Raw genomic sequence first — 16,532 nt, 5'->3', positions numbered from 1 at the left:
TGGGCTCCTGGATGTGCCCAGTGTAGGAGATGCTCAGCGCTCCTGGTCCACACAGCAGGCTTCAAGGCATGAAAAACCCATTTCCCCCACTACAACTGACCCTGTCCTGTGACGCCCCACCGCCACCGTGACGTGACACCTGCAGTGGAGCCATCCCTCATATATGGTCATGAATGGCACTGGAGAAGTTCATTGGAGGGCTGGGCTGTGTCGGAGGGGAGATCGCTCCCGATAATGTCTAAAAAGGGGCTGCTGCTGTGATTGGCTCCTCCTGTAGCTGGGCTGGCAGTGCAGAGAGATATTGCCCTCCCGTCGTCATTGTCCCCACGAGTCCCCAGGAGCTGTGGCAGGGAGCGTGGCGCAGCAGGGACGTGCGGGCGGGGCAGGAGGCTCAGGATGGGCAGAGAGGGACTCCTGTCCCCTCAGGTGCTGTGGCTGCTCCTCTGGGTACAGCTGTGCAGGGGTAAGTGCCATCTCCCTTGTCCCACAGCCCAGGGCCAGCGGGTACCAGCGTGGTCATCGGGATCTGTCGGGGAATGGGGACTCTTTGCAGGCGCTACCGAGATGAGGGGCGAATGTGCTCAGTCCCTGGGCCCTGTGCCCACCTGGGTGGGAGAGAGCATCATCTCCTTCTCCAGGCTTCTGCTGCTTAGGGCAGCCTGTGCCTGCCTGGATTCACAGACACCCTGTCCTGGGGTTCCTTTTGGGACCCCCTGTTCCCTGTCACTGAGCCTCTGGAGCCGGTGGTGGCCTAGTGGGTGATGGCAGCCCCCAGAGATCCCCCAGGGCACAGCCAATCTCTCGGGTGCCCCGAAGGGTTTGTGTGCTGCTCCCTGCCCCCTTGTTCCAGGGGAGCCCTGACCCCACAGGGACAGTTTGTACCCCACTGAGAGAAGGGGACTGGGGCATCTACCATAGAGGGACATCCTGCCTGGGGGGCCCGGCCCAGTGCAGGGACTGGGCTGACACCGGGGGTGAGGAGGGGATGTGGGTGCAGGGACCTTCCGGATCCTCTCAGTGGGAACAGGGAAAGCCCTGGGCATGGCGGTGGGTTTGGATGGTGCTGGGGCAGGCAGTTTGCATGGGAAGCTGCGGGCCTGGGCACATGGGGCTGTTCAGGGGGTGCTGGGGAGGAGCAGGGGCCCAGTGCAGGGCTGGGCACTGTGCGGGTGGCCATGGGCAGGAGGGAGGTAGCCACTGGGTTGTGAAAAGATGCCTTGTGTGGTGGGATGGCAAATGACCCATCAGGGCTGGAGCTGTCACCCCCAGCCTTGCACAGCCCATGAGGAGAGAAGGGACCCCTGCAGTGCCCTGGGGACAGCCTGGGGGTGAGTGGGCTCCCACCCTGGTACCTCTGACACTACCCGGGCTGGGGCTTCCCTCAGACCCGCAGTGCTGGGGCTTGGTGCCCTCCTGACCCATCTCATGTCGGTGTTTGAAGGTGCTGTGGAGGTGAGGCTGGCGGATGGCGGCAGTCGCTGTGCTGGGAGAGTGGAGGTGAAACACCAGGGCCAGTGGGGGACCGTGTGTGGTCACTACTGGAGCATGAATGATGCAGCAGTGGTTTGTAAGCAGCTGGGCTGTGGGTCTGCTGTTGGAGCTCCTCAGTACGGACACTTTGGGCCAGGTTCTGGCCCAATTTGGATGGACGACGTTGGTTGTAATGGCACCGAATCTGCCCTGTCTGACTGCACACACAGCGGATGGGGTGAACATAACTGTGATCATCGTTTTGATGCTGGAGTGATGTGTTCAGGTAAGGGGACAACTATTCTCCATCTCGGTTTGGGATTGTGGAAGGAACCTGGCAGTACCCTCAGGGATCAGCCGTCAGGCATCAGAGCAGTGCCCAATGTGGCTGGTCACACTGCTGAGCTGGCACTGTCATCACTGGTGCCCCAGTCCCTGGGGAAAGGCCAGTGGGACCCTGCCCAGGGTTGCCCTTACGGTGCCTGGCCCCTGAGGTGCCGCAGATGAACCCTCCATCCCTGTCCTGCCCTGTCTGTCGATTCCCATCTCTCTCCTCCTGTTCACCCAGGACCTGTCTGTCAGTGCTGAGGGCCACGTGCCCCCGTGCCAGAGGCACCACAAGTGACTCCTGTGGCCACCCACAGTCCTGGCCGAGGGCATGAGATGGATAGCTGCTGTTGGGTTGTGCCCCCTGGCAGTCACGAGTCCCTTCGCGGTGGAAAAGGGGTTACATGGAGAGGAGAAGCGCTGGGCTTGGTCAGAAGAGCAGGGTGGCACGTGGCTCCTCGTTCCTCTCCCAGGTCACCCCATGAGAGCCGGAGCATGGGGACATGGCCCCGCCAGGCAGTGCTGACCTGCTGCCCAGCCTCTCCTGCCTGCCCCGGCCCCTGGCTGCTCGGTGCCACGGGGGATTTGTCAGCACTTGCTGTCTCTGCTCTGTGCCTGCCCTTGCACCGGGAGCTCGTGTAAGCCCAGGGCTGCTCTTCTCTCCACTCTCCGGCCTTCTGCCCGGCCACGGGCAGGGACGTGCATGCCCAGCAGTGCACTCTGGCCGTGGCTGAGAACCTCTTTCCTGGGTAGGCGCCTGAGCAGGGTGGTGGCACAGCCAGAAAAGGCAGGTACAGACTCACTGTACTTCTGCCCTGTGACATGTCTCATTTCCCAGCAGTGCCCCAACAGCCTGAAACCCTGTGGGAATGGGATTCTCTTCTCATATCAGCCAGGGATTCCTCACACCTGGCCCTGAGCCCAGTGGGGCAGAACAAGCTGCAGCAGCCAACAGCGCCTGGGCCCATTTCCCTGAACCCCAAGTGCTCTGGGTGTGACAGTGCCCAGGGACCAGAACTGGGCAGCCCAAGGTCTCTGGGGCAGCAGCACTTTGTCTGAGAGATTCCTGTGGCTGTGGCTGTGGGGAGAGAAGCAAGCCCACGAGTGCTGTGCTGATTTCTGAGGAGCAGCAGGGTGGGGGCTGATGTGTTTGTGCCATCAGCACCCCCTGAGAGCAGCTGGGGATGTCGTGGGGATTTTTGTCTGTGGCCACCTGGGAGATCGGTCAGGGAATTGCCAGAGGGCTGTGGGAACTTTCAGGGGTCTTTGGCTGCTCCAGAATCTCTGCAGCTGCTCTGAGGGGACAGCCCCTCCTGAGGACGTAGAGGGACCCTTGATGAGGACCTTTGGAAAACTGTCTGTGACTCACACTTCGGTCCCAAAGGCACCCACATGGTTTGCAGGGTCTGCTGTGGGTCTGTGCCAGACACAGCCCCGAGTGCTGTGATGGAGCAGTGGAGGGGTGCAAGGGGGCCGGGATGTGTTTGTGTCACCAACACTCCCCCAGCAGCTTCCTCTGGGCTGTGCAATGGGAGAATTGGTCACGGCTTGCTTGGAGGGGATGTGGGATGTGGGCATGTAACTGCCAGAGGGCTCTGGGAACTCCCAGCTCTTTTGGGTTTTTTCCAGGATTTGTCCGTCTGGTGGAGGGGAAGAGCCGCTGCTCAGGCCGTGTGCAGATCCATGACGGGGACCAGTGGAAAACTGTCTGTGATTCTCACTTTGGTGCCAAAGCTGCGGACGTGCTCTGCAGGGAGCTGCAGTGCGGCGCAGCCCTGCCTGTCCCTGGAGGAAGTCCCTTTGGAGAAGGGGCGGGTCCCGCCTGGGATGGAGAGCTGCAGTGTGTGGGGAATGAATCCCTCCTGGCCTCCTGCCCCAGGGGGTCCCGCGGGGACCAGCCCTGCAGCCCCGCAAACAGCGCTGCTGTCAGCTGCACACGTAAGGGCTCAGGGAGGGTGTTGAACGCTGGGGCTGTGCCGGGGGCAGGGAAGCAGGGCAGGGGCTGTGCGGGCCTTGGCATGAGACCAGAAGGGGTGACCTTGTCTTCTGCAGTCTCAGTTATGCAGGAAAAGAGACAGGAGCCAATGTCCCACTTGTGTTCTCTGCTCAGGAGTTTGGTGCAGGGCTGCAGAAAGGGTCAGGATGGGGACAGAGGGACTGTGTGCCCGTAGTGACTGTAGCCGCTCCTCTGGGTGCAGCTGTGCAGGGGTCAATGCCGGCTGTCCTGTCACAATGTCCTGGGGCCAAGGAGCCCCACAGGGATCCCTCTGGAAATGGGGCTTCTTCCCGAGTGTCAATGTGACAAGGGGGACGGTGAACAGGTTCATTGAGCCTGTGCGGCTCTGAAGGGGAGAAGGGCTTTTCTGTTTGCAGGGCTCCCACGGTTGTGGCCGTTAGTGCCTGGGTGTGTCCATGGATTTGCCACCCTTGGGCACCCTTCCTGGAGCCCGGGCTCTGCCAGCTCTGTTCCTTGTGAGCGGGTGGTGGCTAAACTGGTGGCTCTTTGCTCTGTGACCCCAGAGGCACAGCCAGCCTCAGGGGTACCTGGGAAGGGGTGTGGGCTGTTCACCCTTGCCCTGGAGTCAGGGTGAGACCCAGCCTGAGCAGGGAGAGGTTGTGCTTGTGGAGGCCAGGGAAGTGGGGTGCCTGTTCCCACAGGCGCACAAAGAGGTGGCTGTCATGGGGTTTCCTAGACAAGCACAGGGCTGGGCTGATGCCTGAGGAGAAGCAGGGGCATGGGTTGGGTGGCCCCGCTGGGACCTTCATGTTGCTGCAGAGTGGACACAGAAAGGCCTGAGGGTGGAGGGTGAGTTGGGAGGGGCCCAGGGCAGGCTGTGGTCCAGGGGAGCTGGGGGCTCTGGGGAGGAGCAGCCGTGTATGCTTGGGGGGGCCATGGAGGGGACAGGTCTGTTGTCAGGGTGCTGTCAGGGGAGGAGCAGGAGCCCTGGGTGGGCATGGGCCACGGGCAGGGAGTGTTGGGCTGGAAGGAAGTGCCAAAGACTGTGGGGACAGAAATGACCCATCAGGGCTGGAGCTGTCACCCCCAGCCTTGCACAGCCCATGAGGAGAGAAGGGACCCCTGCAGTGCCCTGGGGACAGCCTGGGGGTGAGTGGGCTCCCACCCTGGTACCTCTGACTCCAGCTGGACAGGGCTTCTCCCAGACCCCCAGCGCTGGGGCTCAGCGCTGTCCTGACTTTTCCTGTGTCAGTGTTTGAAGGTGCTGTGGAGGTGAGGCTGGCGGATGGCGGCAGTCGCTGTGCTGGGAGAGTGGAGATGAAACAACAGGGCAAGTGGGGGACCGTGTGTGGTGACTCTTGGGACATGAATGATGCAGCAGTGGTTTGTAAGCAGCTGGGCTGTGGGTCTGCTGTTGGAGCTCCTCAGTACGGACACTTTGGGCCAGGTTCTGGCCCAATTTGGATGGACGACGTTGGTTGTAATGGCACCGAATCTGCCCTGTCTGACTGCACACACAGCGGATGGGGTGAACATGACTGTGATCATCGTTTTGATGCTGGAGTGATGTGTTCAGGTAAGGGGACAACTATTCTCCATCTCGGTTTGGGATTGTGGAAGGAACCTGGCAGTACCCTCAGGGATCAGCCGTCAGGCACCAGAGCAGTGCCCAATGTGGCTGGTCACACTGCTGAGCTGGCACTGTCATCACTGGTGCCCCAGTCCCTGGGGAAAGGCCAGTGGGACCCTGCCCAGGGTTGCCCTTACGGTGCCTGGCCCCTGAGGTGCCGCAGATGAACCCTCCATCCCTGTCCTGCCCTGTCTGTCGATTCCCATCTCTCTCCTCCTGTTCACCCAGGACCTGTCTGTCAGTGCTGAGGGCCACGTGCCCCCGTGCCAGAGGCACCACAAGTGACTCCTGTGGCCACCCACAGTCCTGGCCGAGGGCATGAGATGGATAGCTGCTGTTGGGTTGTGCCCCCTGGCAGTCACGAGTCCCTTCGCGGTGGAAAAGGGGTTACATGGAGAGGAGAAGCGCTGGGCTTGGTCAGAAGAGCAGGGTGGCACGTGGCTCCTCGTTCCTCTCCCAGGTCACCCCATGAGAGCCGGAGCATGGGGACATGGCCCCGCCAGGCAGTGCTGACCTGCTGCCCAGCCTCTCCTGCCTGCCCCAGCCCCTGGCTGCTCGGTGCCACGGGGGATTTGTCAGCACTTGCTGTCTCTGCTCTGTGCCTGCCCTTGCACCGGGAGCTCGTGTAAGCCCAGGGCTGCTCTTCTCTCCACTCTCCGGCCTTCTGCCCGGCCACGGGCAGGGACGTGCATGCCCAGCAGTGCACTCTGGCCGTGGCTGAGAACCTCTTTCCTGGGTAGGCGCCTGAGCAGGGTGGTGGCACAGTCACCGATTGCAAGTACAGCCTCACTGTAATTTAGACCTGTGATTTCTCCTGTCCTTCAGCAGCGCCCCAACAGCACAAGACCCATGTGGCAATGGGTTCTGTTTCTCATGTCACCAAGGGGTTCCTCATGCATCTCCCTGAGCTCAGTGGACTAGATCAAGCTGCAAAACGCAACACCCCAGGGCCCATTTCCCTGAACCCCAAGTGCTCTGGGTGTGACAGTGCCCAGGGACCAGAACTGGGCAGCCCAAGGTCTCTGGGGCAGCAGCACTTTGTCTGAGAGATTCCTGTGGCTGTGGCTGTGGGGAGAGAAGCAAGCCCACGAGTGCTGTGCTGATTTCTGAGGAGCAGCAGGGTGGGGGCTGATGTGTTTGTGCCATCAGCACCCCCTGAGAGCAGCTGGGGATGTCGTAGGGATTTTTGTCTGTGGCCACCTGGGAGATCGGTCAGGGAATTGCCAGAGGGCTGTGGGAACTCTCAGGGGTCTTTGGCTGCTCCAGAATCTCTGCAGCTGCTCTGAGGGGACAGCCCCTCCTGAGGACGTAGAGGGACCCTTGATGAGGACCTTTGGAAAACTGTCTGTGACTCACACTTCGGTCCCAAAGGCATCCACATGGTTTGCAGGGTCTGCTGTGGGTCTGTGCCAGACACAGCCCCGAGTGCTGTGATGGAGCAGTGGAGGGGTGCAAGGGGGCCGGGATGTGTTTGTGTCACCAACACTCCCCCAGCAGCTTCCTCTGGGCTGTGCAATGGGAGAATTGGTCACGGCTTGCTTGGAGGGGATGAGGGATGTGGGCATGTAACTGCCAGAGGGCTCTGGGAACTCCCAGCTCTTTTGGGTTTTTTCCAGGATTTGTCCGTCTGGTGGAGGGGAAGAGCCGCTGCTCAGGCCGTGTGCAGATCCGTGACGGGGACCAGTGGAAAACTGTCTGTGATTCCCACTTTGGTGCCAAAGCTGCGGACGTGCTCTGCAGGGAGCTGCAGTGCGGCGCAGCCCTGCCTGTCCCTGGAGGAAGTCCCTTTGGAGAAGGGGCGGGTCCCGCCTGGGATGGAGAGCTGCAGTGTGTGGGGAATGAATCCCTCCTGGCCTCCTGCCCCAGGGGGTCCCGCGGGGACCAGCCCTGCAGCCCCGCAAACAGCGCTGCTGTCAGCTGCACACGTAAGGGCTCAGGGAGGGTGTTGAACGCTGGGGCTGTGCCGGGGGTTGGGCACCAGAGCAAGGACCGCGCTGGGCCGGGTGTGAGGACAGGAGGGGTGGGTGGGGTTGTCTGCAGCAGGAAAATAGTGCAGAAGGAGCACAAGGGCATGTTGTCCCTCTGGCCTCTCCGGCAGCTGCTGAGGGTCCCAGAGCACCCATCCACCCTCTCTCCTCCTCCTCTGTCCCCAGAGTACACAGGGTTCCGGCTGGTGAACGGCAGCGCAGTGTGTGCGGGGAGGGTGGAGGTGCAGGTGCTGGGGACCTGGGGGACCCTCTGTGCCTCCCGCTGGGATCTCTCGGACGCCCACGTTCTCTGTCGTCAACTCAACTGCGGGTTTGCTGAGTCCATTCCTGGGGGAGAGCATTTTGGGAGAGAGACTGGCCCTGTCTGGAGAGACTCCTTCCACTGTGACGGGACTGAAGCCCACCTGCAGCAGTGCCCAGTGACCGCCCTGGGGGCCTCACCGTGCTCCCGAGGGAACACTGCTGCTGTCATTTGCTCAGGTGAGTGCCAGGAGAATGCTGCATTCACTCCGTTTGTCATCTGTGTGCATCACGGCCACCCAGAGCAGGGCTCCCGTGGCCATACCAGGCTGACCTTCTCCGCGGAGAAGCCCTGGCTTCCCCAGGAGCCATCTGGAGGGCTTTCCCTGCTCAGAGTGAGCGCTCCGCTTTGGGAGAGCTGAGGCCTGAAGGGAGGCAGGCATCTGCCCCCAGGGCAGGGGCTGAGGCCCCAGTGCCACACCGCCAGGCCTGGGCTCCTCTGTTCTCGTACTGTGCAAGGAGCCCGGGACAGGGCCGCAGGGCTCTGCCCCATCCCTCTGGCTGCAGACACCCACATCCCATCCCGCAGAGAGCCCTGCAGAGCCTCGTCCCAGCACCCAGCAGGAGCTGCCTGGGTGCCCCCAGCAGCAGCAGACCTGGCTGTGAGGTGCAGGGAGGGCCCAGGCTTTGCCCTCGCTTCTCCTCAGCACAGGCTCCATCTTGTCCCGTTTGGTGGGGAAATCCCCCCTCGCCCCGCTCCCTGAAGGGTGCCACGCTCCCGGTGCCGCCCTTGGCCGTGGCATCTCTGCTCTCCCCAGGCTCGGCCGGCTTTGGATCCCTGCGGCTGGTGGGCGGAGGGAGCCGGTGCGACGGACGCGTGGAGATCTTCCAGGACGGGGCGTGGGGCAGAGTCCTGGATGACCAGTGGGACGTGCAGGAGGCCAGCGTGGTGTGCCGGCAGCTGCGGTGTGGGGAGGCCGGGACAGCCTACAGCCCCCCAAAGGCTGAGCGAGGGACGGGCCCCGTGGGGCTGCGAGGGGTCCGGTGCGCCGGGCACGAGGCCAGCCTGAGCCTCTGCAACACCTCCCTGCCTGAGAGCGCGCTGGCGGCAGGGGTCGCGGAGGACGTGGGAGTCGTTTGCGGGGGTGAGTGTCACTGCGCAGGCCCCCGGGTGACGTCTGTGCGGGCAGGCGGTCCCTGGCAGCAACCGGGGTTTGTACCCGCTGCAGGGAGCCGGTGGCTGCGGCTGGCGAACGGGGCCGGGCGCTGCGCGGGGAGAGTGGAGACCTACTACCAGGGCGTCTGGGGGACGGTCTGCGACGATGGCTGGGACCTGTCTGATGCCGCCGTCGTCTGCCACCAGCTGGGCTGCGGAGGGGCAGTGGAGGCAGCCGGCTCCGCTCGCTTCGGGGAAGGCTCCGGGCAGATCTGGCTGGCTGCTGTGAACTGCTCCGGGGCCGAAGCTGCTCTCTGGGACTGCCCGGCTGGGCCCTGGGGGCAGCACGACTGCGGGCACAAAGAGGATGCGGGAGTCATCTGCTCAGGTCTGTGCCGGGAGCGGTGGTGGGAGCCTGGTTCCTGGGGGGGCCAGGACGCGGGGAGAGCCGGGCATGGCTGAGGCTGTCCCTGGCTGCCTCTGAGCTCCTGCCCGAGCCCATCCTGTGGGCACCCGTGCCTGGGCACCCTCAGTCCCACTGGGGGTCCTGGGGAGCTCATTCCCTCCCCAGGGTTCTCGGGAGGGGCAGGGGTGTGTGTCCATCAGGGACTTCTCTCTGGCCCTGGGTGCAAAGGGGACGTGTTGGCCCTGCCCCTGCCTGGCTGAGGGCCTGGGGGTGCAGAGGTGTCCTGGCTCCCACACCCCAGGGCAGCCTGTTCCCCTCTGGGGCCTTTTCCTCCCAGAGTTCATGGCCCTGAGGCTGGAGAACGGCGACGGCTGCTCTGGGCTCCTGCAAGTTTTCTACAACGGGACATGGGGGAGCGTTTGCTCCAACTCGATGACTCCCGACACGGTGACGCTGGTGTGCAAGGAGCTGGGCTGTGGCGATGGAGGAACCCTGGAAAGACGCCAGCCGCCTTACAGGGAGTCTGGCCCTGCCTGGCTGGATCGTGTGCAGTGTGGGGAGAGCACCGGCTCCTTCTGGCAGTGTCCCTCCACTCCCTGGGACCCACAGTCGTGCCAAGACCCGCGAGAGGAGACCAACATCACCTGCAACGGTAACTCTGATCCTCCCGGGTACTCCCGTCAGCCCAGCTCCTGCTCCCCACTGGCCACGGCCAGGCACAGAGAAAGAGCTGGGAGGGGCTTTTCCTTTCCGTGTCAGACCCTTCTGCTGCCAGTGGCACAAACACGGCCGCAGCCACACCCGTCCAGCAGCAGTTGCCACCCAGGCTGCCGGCAGCGCCTGGGGGAGGCAGAGGCATCTCCAGGTGAGGTCTCAGAAGAGACCAGACAGGTTTCAGAAGAGCCTCCCCTCCATAGACAAGCTACTGCTGCGCTGCGAACCAGGGAGCTCTTGGGGCTGAGCACTCGGGGTCCCCCCACGGTCCCGTGCGTGTCCCCTGGACGACCGCAGCTCAGTTCTGCCATGACCGAGATGGTACAGGGAGGCCCGAGCAGAGCTCAGCCCCGCTCTCGTCTGCATGGTCCCCCAAACCAGCCCCCTCACCGCAGTGTTTCCTTCTTCAGGGGGACGCCCAGAAATGCCCCTGGCCCCGTTGGCCCCGTGCCCCAACTCCTCGAGCTGCACCGGTAAGGAGTTGCCCCTCTGTGTCTGGCAGGGCTCTGCCTGCTGCCCTGGTGCCATGGGAGGTCTCTGCCTTCTGCAGGCAGGGAGAAGATTCGTGCCGTGGGCGGTGAGGACGGGTGCTCGGGCAGAGTGGAGGTCTGGCACCGTGGCTCCTGGGGGACGGTGTGTGACGACTCCTGGGACATGCGGGATGCCGAGGTGGCCTGCAGGCAGCTGGGCTGTGGCCCTGCGGAGTCTGCCCTGCGTGAGGCTGCCTTTGGGATGGGGACGGGCCCCATCTGGCTGGAGCGGGTGGAGTGCCGGGGGACGGAGCCGTCCCTGCAGGACTGCTGTGCCCGGCCTGGGGACGGCGGTGCTTGCCGGCATAAGGAAGATGCTGCCGTGCGCTGCTCAGGTGAGTGGCAGGGCTGGGACCCCTTGGTCGGGCACTGGCAGGGAGCTGGGGAAGACCTTTAGTCCATGAGGTCCTGACAGGGCCCCGACCTCCCAAGAGCAAGAATGTTCCTGCAGAGTGCAGGAGGCTGGTGCCAGGCAGGGAGCAGCCTCGGTTGAACTGGATGTGCTCTGGCCACTGCCCATGGGGCCCTGCAGCCCCAGGGCTATCCCCTGGGCTGCCTGTGCCATCCTGCCTGCCTCCCCGAGCAGGGGCGCTGGGCCCTGGCCTGGCCTCCCTTTTGGGCACTACAGGAGGGGCAATGTGGGTTGGATGTGTCAGGGCCACCTACAGACACCCCCATGGTGTGCTGGGAGGAGGCTCCCCGCTCTCCGCACACCCACTGTCTCAGCCCCGCTCTCCTTTTCCTCCTCTGCAGCGACACCCAGGATGGCAACATCCCCTCCCCAAGCAGGTAAGTTGCCTTTCCCCTCAGGCTGGGTAACCCCGGGGCCAGGCTGTGACTCACAGATGGATGGAAGGGGCTCCTTGCTGGGCTGTGAAACTCTCTGGAGGAGGCACTGGGGTGATGGGAGGGTGAGAGGGAGAGTTTTCATTTTGTCAGCAGGGTGGAAGCTTCCCCACACTCACTCCTGGAGCCCCCCAGCTAATCCTGCCTTGTGTGATGGGGTCAGGACTGGTTCTGCGTCCACCTCTCCCACGTCTTGTACTTCTCCCATGTTCTCTCCCCTGCAGTTGCCACCCGAGGCCGTCAGAGCAGCAGCGGGAGTGTCTCAGTGCCCGTCATCATCTGCATCATCCTGGGGGCCCTTCTCTGCCTGCTCCTGGCCCTCCTGGCTGGGCAAGTGCTGAGCGCCAGGGCTGGGCGCAGAGGTGGGTCCTTCCCCAGAGGTCCCAGGGGGAGATACCTCCTGGAAGGGCTGTGGGGTGCTGTGGGGCGTGTCAGCGAGGGGCACAAGCAGAGTGGGGGATGAGACTGTGTGCTGCCACCTTCTCATGTCCTGCCCCACTGAGTGCCTGTCCGTGGCCACCAGCTGCAAGGGCTGGAGAGAGCCCAGAGGTGGGGGGAGCTAGCGATGGGGCGAGGAGAGAAGTGGCAGAGCGGGGACGGCCAAGGCTGGCAGTGCTCTAGGTACTGCTGGAGGGGGCTCTGGGGCAAGGGAGGTGCGAGGAGGAGTGCGGGGCAGCAGGGCCCATCACCACGGTGTCAGGCCCAAGCCTGTCCCTCTGCCCAGGCCTGCCTACCCCCAGGACAGGGCCCCACTATGGACCCGTGGGGCAGACAGGGGCAAGCTCCGGGTGCAGAGGACATGTGGGAGCTGCTCCAGGGTGAGGTAAGGGGGACATGACCCAGGGCCAGAGGGACACGAGCGCTGTCTTCAAAGGGATGGTGCGAGGGCGACGCAGCCCCAGAGGATCTCCACAGCGATGTTGCCCTCACGGGGGATGTGGCAGCCGTGCCTGGGCAGCACCGTGGGGCTGTGCTGTCAGAGCAGTCCTGGGCTGGCCCAAGGCACTGGTTTGGGGGAGCACAATGAGATCCCACTGCCCCTCTGCCTGTCCCTGTGCCAGCCCTGCTTCTGTCCCCAGGCTCCAGGAGAGCTCAGGAGCCCTTCCTCGAGGCCGTGTATGAGGAGATTGGCTACAGCCCAGCTTTGGAGAAGCAGGCCACGTTTGGTCACTCAGGTGGGTGTGGGTCCTCCCTGGAGGCACATCTGCAGGACCCTTTCTGCTGGCCCCAACCCAGAGCTGATCCCCTGAAGCCCCCCAGTCCATGGTCCCTCTGGTGCTTGGTCCGTGGGGTCTGTGGGGAGAGCATCCAGGTCCTGGGCCCAAGAGAGAAGCTTTCTCCCAGTCAGATCAGACTGTCCCAGCCGGACAGCCCCTCTCTTCCTGCCCCTGCACCCCATGTGGCACCTGAGGAGTGAGGGCAGGGGCTGGCCTGGGGCAGCTCTGCAGCACCTTTGAGACAGGGTTTGGCAGGAAGGGGTTGATCTCCCTGCAGAGATGTGATGGACAGAGGAGTCACTGAGTGTCACCATTGGGGATGGGGAGGACATGGGCATCTCCTGTGGTGCTGCCAAGCCCAGTGTCTCAGTCCTGGGTCCCTGCGCATCCTCCCACCCTCTGCTCTGCAGGACGTCTCTTCTCTCTGTCACCAGCTCCCCTCTCCTTTCAGATGTCCTTGTCCTGCCCAGAGATCACCCAGCAGATGGCTACGATGACGCCCGAGAGGTTTCTGATCTGGGGGAGGATGCTGTGCCTGGGCAGGGAGAGTGGGAAATGCCCAGGATGCCGGAGGAGGGAGCAGGCCCCAGGGATGCACCCAGAGGTGAGAGGGAAAGACAGCGCTGGCTGTTCCTAGGGTGCCATCCCTGCTGCCCCCCATGTCACTACTGTACTGAGGCCCAAACCTCCTGGGAAGGCAGAACCTGCCTGGGAGTTTTCCTTGAAAGGCCTGGAGGTGGGAGAAGGAGCTGAATGTGGTGAGGAGCAGGGAGGGTGGTGGGGTACAGACGCCAAGGGTGAACTGAAACGTCCAGCTTTGCTGCTTGCAGGGGTCACCCCCCGCTCCCGGAGAAGTGCCGAGGTCCCTGGAGCTGAAGGAGACACCTCGTCCCTGTCCCCGGGGAGCATGGGCTATGATGATGCTGAAGAGGTGTCTGTGGCACATCCCCATGAGGACCCAACGCCTGTGACACTGTGGCTTGGTGCACAACAGTCCCTGAGCCCCCGGCCAGGAGAGCCCATCCCTGCCCTGCAGCTGGGTGCAGGCGGGAGGGAGGAGAGGTCTGTGCAGCTGGGAGAGCCGTGAGCACCAGGGAACCGACTCCCTTGGCCCATGGGCAGCAGAAATCAGCGGGTGTTTCCTCTGGTTTTATTCCCATTTTTATGCTGGGCCTCCTTATTTGTTCTCATTAAAAGTCTGTGGGGGCTTTGACCCAGGGCTGTCCTTGCCTGCCAGGTGTCAGGGCATTTCCTGAGGCTGGTCGGGGGAGCAGAGAACAAAGACTCAGTGGTAGGGAAGGGCCGTGTCTCAGGACAGAGGTTTGTGGTCCCTGGGGAATACTCTTAGTGACAGAAATATTTCCATCCCGCTGGCCACAGGCAGTTCCTAGTCAAAATGTCTCTCTGATCGTTCCCGTGATGTACCCCGGTGGGAGCACCCGTCTCCTCACCCGCGGGTTCCGGCTGCTCTTTCCCCCAGGCCCTGACTCAGCCACAGGGATCCCGCAGTGCAGAGGCCATGACAGAGCTGCCATGTCAGGGGAAGCCCTGGGCTCTGGCTCATAGAAGTGAGCCTAAGGTGACCACAGGGCCCGGAGCGCCCCAGCCTGACCAGGGGAGATGGTAACATGCAGATAGTTCCCTTGGTGCTCAGGGCAGGCCCCAGCATAGAGTGCAGAGCCACTTTCTGTTCACACGGGGCTGGGACTCTGGCCGGATTCCCTGTGGGGAGCAGCCGCAGCTCTGCAGCCCTGCAGACAGCAGGATCTGGCCCTGGAGCAGAAGCGGGGAGGAGGCAGATGTTGGGAACATCCTCTGCTATTGCAGTGTTGGCCCATTCCCTGCTGGGAGCTCCTCCACCCCTGGGGTGACCCTGGGGGGAGCCGGGGGGAGCTGAGGTTCACACACCCCTCTGCCCCACACCCGGAAGCCTTCTTGCTGGCAGCCCCCATGGGAGACCAGAGTTCCCAGGGCAAGACCCCCACGGTGACGGGTGACATACATGGGCGTGGCAAACACAGCCTCCAGCCCCTGACAAACTCCCGCTGGGATAAGCTCCAGCCCCGCATCTCAGAGGAATAAGGTCTGAAAGTGAAGTAAAGAAGAAGAGGGGAGTGTTATCTTCTGGACACAGGATGGTGGGCGCCTCTGGGCAGTATGGCCTCAAGGTGCCCCAAGCGGGGACTGGGGAGAAGAGCCCAGTGCCTGTCCCGTGCCACCTCCCCGCCAGCTCTGCCCTCCCACAGGTATAATATTTCTGCCTTACTCTGGCAGCTGGTAGAGGTTTGGCTCTTCATTCCAGGCCTGGGTACGCTGGAGGGGGCAGCACCCCTGAGCAGAAGGAACCTGTTTCATGGCATTTGGGCACCGGAACACTCTGGCCCTGATGGCTGGGTCTGTTCTCTGCAGCCAAGCGGGATTGTCACTGTGCCCCAGAGCTGGGGGTGCTCCTGCAGCTCCTGAGAACCTGAGGGGAGCGCAGTGAGACCCCAACCCTCAGCACTGCAGCCCCACACCGGGCAGAGCTCAGCTGCGGAAAGCCCCCAGGAGATCAGCCTTGTTTCTGAGTTTGGGCTCACCATGCCCAGGGGCTGGGCACCCTGAAGGGAAAGTTCGTGTCTCACACCCCATTTAGTTGCCAGTGTCTTGCTGGGGGAGCAGCCGAGGCACCACCTCCTGGCTATCGCCGCCTCTGCCTGGCTGTGGACAGGCCTGTGCCTCTCCAATCCCACCCACACAGGGCGGATGGAGACACCAAACACCCCAGCAACAAGAAGTGGGCACCGGCCCCACCAGACCCCCTGTGCAGGGCCGTGCCTGACCTCAGCATCTCCAGGTTCCCTTGTTTTGCAGAGAAATCACTCTATAACTTCTGGAGTTATAACGTGGGTATGTTTATTCAGCGCCGGGCGCATGGGGGATCGCTCCACCACAAGCACGCGCGCCGTTTGCAGCTCCCGTCCGGCTGATACGTTACAGAATAGCGCATATTCATGGAACGCCTGTACATATACGTAGTGTACCCCCGCCTCCCCTCGCTCCTCATGGTAATCAGGTCTCCTCCCCTTGCGCCTGCGCCATGAGCTCTTCAAGCTCCGGTCAGGGGTCAGAAATTTCTGGGCAAGGGTCGGATAGGTGAAGTACCTCTTCTTCCTCGCTGATGAACTTTTCACCCTGTCGCTCTGCGCTGCCTCAGTTGTTCCCTGGGCCCCGGCCAAACCGCCAGGCCAGTTTGTGCTGGAATCTCGGGTGATTTGTTGCTGGAACACACAACTTCAAGGACCAGAAGAAACTTCTCTTTGGGCTAGGAGATTGCAGCCTAGCAACGTTATCAGCACCTGGTATGTCTTGTTCGAACAGTCCCATACGCCTCCCCTTGTTTTTGCGCAGGCCTTGCACCATCAATCTAAGATTGTTTAGACTCCCCGTCTCATTCCCCCCTTTTCTTCTTACTTAGTAAATTCTTTTACTACTTATTTATCTACTTCTTAATCTATTTCCCTTGTCCTGTAATATGTTAGTACTATCCCACAAATTAATCAGTTTATTGCTTAAAGCTCGGATTGTGATATAAAGCGTCATACACAGCTTGCAAGCGTTTTGTAAGTCTCCAGATCCATCCATATATAGCTACAGTAAGGATCAACAAAATTGCTACAGCTATTAATAAAGCAACCACTGGGTGAAGGGCTGTGTTTAAGGTGCCAGTAGCTGTCGGCGACCATCTGAAGAGCGTATCCCAGCAATTATGTTCCCCTTCCTGCTCAACCATCTTTAAGACCTTTTTTATCCTTTCCCCATCATGAAAGGTTGTGAGTAAAGTTTCTTGCCCTTTTTCCTTAACTTCTTCCAGTGTCCGGTGTAAGTCTGGGTGTTTTAATAGGCTTTCTATATGACTGACATTTAACCCTGTGGGGACAGGAAGTACCTTTACCATGAGGCTGCTTTTCAAGAGGGAATGTGTAACCACCGGGGCAGAGTAAGTGAAATCACACCCCAGGATGATGGTGAAATTACGAATACAATAATTTAGATGCTGTATCAATTTCTT

At 62.0% G+C, this 16,532-nt stretch overlaps 1 protein-coding gene across 1 annotated transcript; it reads left to right on the top strand.

Moving 5' to 3' along the window:
• The first annotated feature begins 564 nt into the window (after positions 1–564).
• On the top strand, positions 565–13,568 carry LOC141972460 (scavenger receptor cysteine-rich type 1 protein M130-like). Its single transcript, XM_074930329.1, is given in 18 exon segments — positions 565–609; positions 851–1,125; positions 1,127–1,280; positions 1,282–1,756; positions 3,427–3,735; positions 5,007–5,330; positions 7,001–7,309; positions 7,538–7,852; positions 8,431–8,757; positions 8,842–9,156; positions 9,512–9,826; positions 10,299–10,361; positions 10,439–10,753; positions 11,172–11,207; positions 11,489–11,626; positions 12,344–12,439; positions 12,933–13,085; positions 13,312–13,568. Coding segments are annotated over 18 exon segments (4,221 nt in total).
• Positions 13,569–16,532: the final 2,964 nt, after the last annotated feature.

The sequence above is a fragment of the Athene noctua genome, chromosome 33, assembly GCF_965140245.1.
Source record: "Athene noctua chromosome 33, bAthNoc1.hap1.1, whole genome shotgun sequence".
Taxonomy (NCBI): domain Eukaryota; kingdom Metazoa; phylum Chordata; class Aves; order Strigiformes; family Strigidae; genus Athene; species Athene noctua.
This window is presented reverse-complemented; position numbering and strand designations above follow the sequence as displayed.